The sequence below is a fragment of the Polyergus mexicanus genome, unplaced genomic scaffold (assembly GCF_030449975.1).
Source record: "Polyergus mexicanus isolate NDT 795.1 unplaced genomic scaffold, iyPolMexi1.0 SCAF_40, whole genome shotgun sequence".
In the NCBI taxonomy this organism is placed as follows: Eukaryota; Metazoa; Arthropoda; class Insecta; order Hymenoptera; family Formicidae; genus Polyergus; species Polyergus mexicanus.
The window spans coordinates 154,153-158,435 of NW_027223360.1; the positions used below are offsets into that span (position 1 = coordinate 154,153).

The 4,283-nt window shown below is 30.1% G+C and overlaps 1 protein-coding gene across 1 annotated transcript; it reads right to left on the bottom strand.

The window, feature by feature from the left end:
• Positions 1-1,560: 1,560 nt before the first annotated feature.
• On the bottom strand, positions 1,561-3,353 carry LOC138943791 (acyl-CoA Delta-9 desaturase-like). The gene is made up of 4 exons (XM_070314731.1): positions 3,231-3,353; positions 2,616-2,821; positions 2,143-2,328; positions 1,561-1,870 (listed from the first exon to the last, which is right to left on the bottom strand). Exons 1-4 carry the CDS (start codon positions 3,351-3,353, stop codon positions 1,597-1,599), a joined length of 789 nt encoding a protein of 262 aa, XP_070170832.1. The 3' UTR covers positions 1,561-1,596.
• Positions 3,354-4,283: the final 930 nt, after the last annotated feature.

Here is a 4,283-nt window from a genome sequence, read left to right on the forward strand (position 1 = left end):
TCTCCTCCTCCAACATTAAGAGTGCTTTGAAATCTCTTCGGGAGTAATAAAATAGATAAGGAGACTCAGACTGAATCAAATAGATTTGGTCCTATTAAATATACGAAAACCCATCCAATTAGAACATATAGAGAAAAATGTCCCATGTAAATATGTTTTAATAAATACAATTAATTTGTTAAAGAAAAATAAAAGAAAAATACCTCGACAAATTGGTGATCCCGACGTGATCATGGAGGGTGACAACCAACTAATCTGGTTATTAAAGCACTTCCCTTTTGGCCAAAAAAGCCTGAACTCTGGTTTGCTCAGTTAGAGGGGCAATTCACCCTAGGAAGAATAACACAAGATGGAACGAAATATTCTTATGTGCTTGCATACATGGAAACCAAGTATGCACGGGAAGTAAGAGATATCGCCTCCCGCTGAAGGAAAATATGAAGCCTTAAAAAAAGCATTAATTAAAAGACTTTCTGACAGGGGCAGCGAATTCGTCAATTACTGGAGCATGAGGAACTCGGTGACCGAAAACCCTCCCAATTCTTGCGACATTTGCGGACACTTGCCGGTACAAACATTTCGGAGCAACTTCTGCGAACCTTATGGTTAGAACGGTTACTTTCTCAGATGCAAGTCATTTTAGCAATTAAGATTGAAGACAGGTTGAAAGACGTCGCCGAACAAGCTGATTGTATTGCGGAAGTCACTAGCCGAATTGTGGTAGCAACTGCAACTGCACCTATCGCCGCAAGCTCTTCATTAGAAGACCAAATAAAAACACTCACGCAACAGTTAGCAAAATTGACCCAGCAAGTTAAAGGGCAATTCCGTTTAAGAAGTCGATCCAGGAATCGAGTAGTGAGAAAACGATCACAAAGTCGTAATAGGATTGATGATGGACAACGCTTTTATCATCGTAGATTTAAAAACAATATGAAAAAGTACACAACTTTGTAATTTTAAAAAAGAAAACAAGGACAGTCGATGATGGCGGCCAACGACACTGACCCACGACCCCGCCGCCTTATCGTAACAGACATAAAAATTAAGAAGCAATATTTAATAGGTACGGGATCAGTATATATCCACGTAATCTATTAAAAGGCTCGTTGGGGTTGAGCACATACCAACTTTACGCAGCAAGCAATACAATTATTAAAATTTATGGACAAAACTTGGAATTAAATCTTGGTTTGAGAAGAAAATTCCTTTGTAGATTCCTTTGTAGTGGGTTCCGTCTCCCCTGCGGGGGGACTCCACTTCCAGAAGATATAACCTAACCCAAACCGTAACGGTACGTATACGTAAAATTAGGTACGCCGTGTGACTATTCATGTAAAGAATTCGTTGGATAAGATCACACGTAAAGTATTTCCTAATATAACAATAACATTACGCATTAATCATTGACATATTTCATTAATTTGTATTTCATACTTAAATTACCAATTGTATTTTCAACAAAAACAAGTGTAAAGATTATAGCAAGATGCGTTCTCAACCAAAATATATGTCAACAGATGTATTTGTTATTTTTTTCTTCGGTTATATTTCTTTTTTTTATGTTTCGTGCTCTATTTTTTTTCGGCTATATAATTAATCAGATTTTGGTCCCATTTTGGATAACATGAGATGTGTTCTGTCACCTCTCTTTAATACGGTTTTCTTTATCAAATCCATGGACGGATACTTAAGATCATAGGCTAATCCTAATTTTGCAAACATATCGATAAAGAATGAGGTATAATTCATTCTATTGTTTCCTATTTCCGCCGCTCTGTAATCCCAGGGAAACACGTGATGATAATTGTGATATCCTTCTCCCAATGTCAAGTAATTGATAATATTATTATCCGTCGGTTTTATGTTTCTAAAAACGAAAACATTTTATCAAACGATTTCAATATAATGAGACTAAACATTAAGCCTTATATAATTATGTCACAAAAATTACACTAAGGCCGCTATATAAATAAAACATTATTTTCCGAAGAAAATTTTAACAATATAATAATGCGCTTTGTATTATATAAAGTAATTATTTGTTATTATGCAAACAATTATGTTAAAGTTTTAGAATTTATTGTTAATCGCGCACAGATGAAATTCTGGATATCGTAATTAAACGTGCGAATTACATACTTATCATATGGTCTAGTACCCAACGCATGAGCGATGCTATTGATGGTCCACACGGTGTGCAGAGTGATAATGTATCGTATAAATACTTGCGATATTATGGCTCTGGCCCAAGTCTCGTTCCAGAAATATACGGGTATTATTGTAGGTAGAATGAAGCCAAAGAAGAGTTGAAGTGATAAATAATATCTATAAAAATACTACTGTAAATGTTTTGAAATCATTCGAGTGCCGTCTATGCATTTCACTAAATATGTATTAAGAAATTCTTTGAAATTCTTTTTCTTATATAGTAATTCTTCATAATTTTGAATTTAGAAAAAAATGAGATTATGATTCACTTATAAGAAATAAAATTGTTGCATTACATATCTCAAGAATACATTTGCCGATATTCATTTATGTTATTATACAATATGTAAAAAAATACAAATTTATTCTGTAATTCGTTATAAAATAAAGAAAATATTCTTTACTTTTCGCCAAAAACTACGACAGGATCCGACAGAAAATCTGACATATTGATCTGTTTGCTTTTTTCAATAAATTTCGGATGTTCCTTCATCATTATCCAACCAATATGCGTAAAAAAGAATCCACGCTCAGTATTGTGAGGATCAGCATCAGTGTCACAATATTTGTGATGCATACGATGATTTTTCACCCACAAACCTAGTCTATTCTATGAATAGCAAAGACATTTCTATGAAGCAAAATATTATGTTATCGAAAAAATATAATATATAAAATATTATTTATTACATATTTACTTTTCTAATCCATTTAAAATCGATTTTTGTCGAATTGGTATTGGACATTTTTTTATACTTTTAATTTTGTCTGGAATATCTTGATAATTAAAGAAAAAAACTTAGAGAGAATAAATAAAATTTTTTAATTAAAAGAAAAAAAAATTTTAAGAAAATTTTGTTTATGTAAGATTCATTTATTTATTTGTATTATAAGATTTTTAAATCGAAAAACAAATATTTATTTTCATACTTTTGTAACATGTAAAAAATGTTTCTGTAAATATAGGCATTTTTATATATTTCTATAATAATCATAAAATAATTCTATATGCAATGTACCTGTACACTTGAGCTGTAGCATAGTAGAAGTAAAATTCTTAATGGTAACTTAGCTTTGAAAGACTTGTGACTCCAAAATCGGTGCGCACCAGAAGATGCGCCGAAATTGGATATGATGTACATGCTGATTACTTAAAAATATGAAAAAATTATATTCAAAAATGAGAAAAAATTTTTTTTATATATAATGTTATTTCTAAAATAGTATTTGTTTCTATAAAATAGTATAAAAAATAATATTATTTCTAAAATAGTATTTGTTTCTATAAAATAGTATAAAAAATATTATTTCTAAAATATAAAAACAAATTAGTTATTAGCTTCGCAAAAAGAAATAATAATATACGTAAAGACTTGTAAGAAATTATCGACATTTTTGAAAAACTTTTTAATATCTTTTGTAATATTAATCGCATTCAACGAATGTGTCAATTAAATAATCAGCTCTTAACTTATCAGCTCTAAGTAACTGTGAATTGGATTTAATAGATGTAAAAGTATACAAAATATACAAATCGTAAACATTTATTTAAAATGTATTTAATGTAATTATATTCATAATGATTCTGCAATTAATATCTTGGACAATACAAGAAGACCGAAAGACATCTTAAAAATATTTAAAGGATGGTAAGAAGTCTTTAAGTTGTCTTTTAAACATCTTTTATAGACATGTGCTGTCTGGGATGTAAACACATTGAGTGCTTTTTTTTAAGACTGCCAGTTCTACGTGACTTTTTGTGAGTATCAAATGACTCGGAAAATAAAAAATTGAAGAAATTAATATTATCAATTGTTTTATTAATATGAATGTCTGAACGTTTCATTTCTGATATGAAAACTTTATCAACTTTCGACTACTATAATTTTGCTTCGAATATATATAGTACTTTGAGAAGATCACATAGTGCATTAAGATTTAAATGACATATTTTAAAAATCTCTTTCTTAGGATTCTATAGGAATATACATATACATCAAATTTTTGGAATACTTACTCCACAATGTAGTTATTGGATTTTTTAAATAATTGAAAGTACATATCCCATAAAT

What these genes read in the sequence shown, in the direction of transcription:
- LOC138943791 (XM_070314731.1), bottom strand. Translation starts at nt 3,353, where the DNA reads ATGTACATCATATCCAATTTCGGCGCATCTTCTGGTGCGCACCGATTT. An exon ending in GTCGTAGTTTTTGGCGAAAA is followed by an intron (nt 2,329 to 2,615) that starts GTAAAGAATATT and finishes GTATTTTTATAG; the next exon opens with ATATTATTTATCACTTCAAC. An exon ending in GGTACTAGACCATATGATAA is followed by an intron (nt 1,871 to 2,142) that starts GTATGTAATTCG and finishes TTTCGTTTTTAG; the next exon opens with AAACATAAAACCGACGGATA.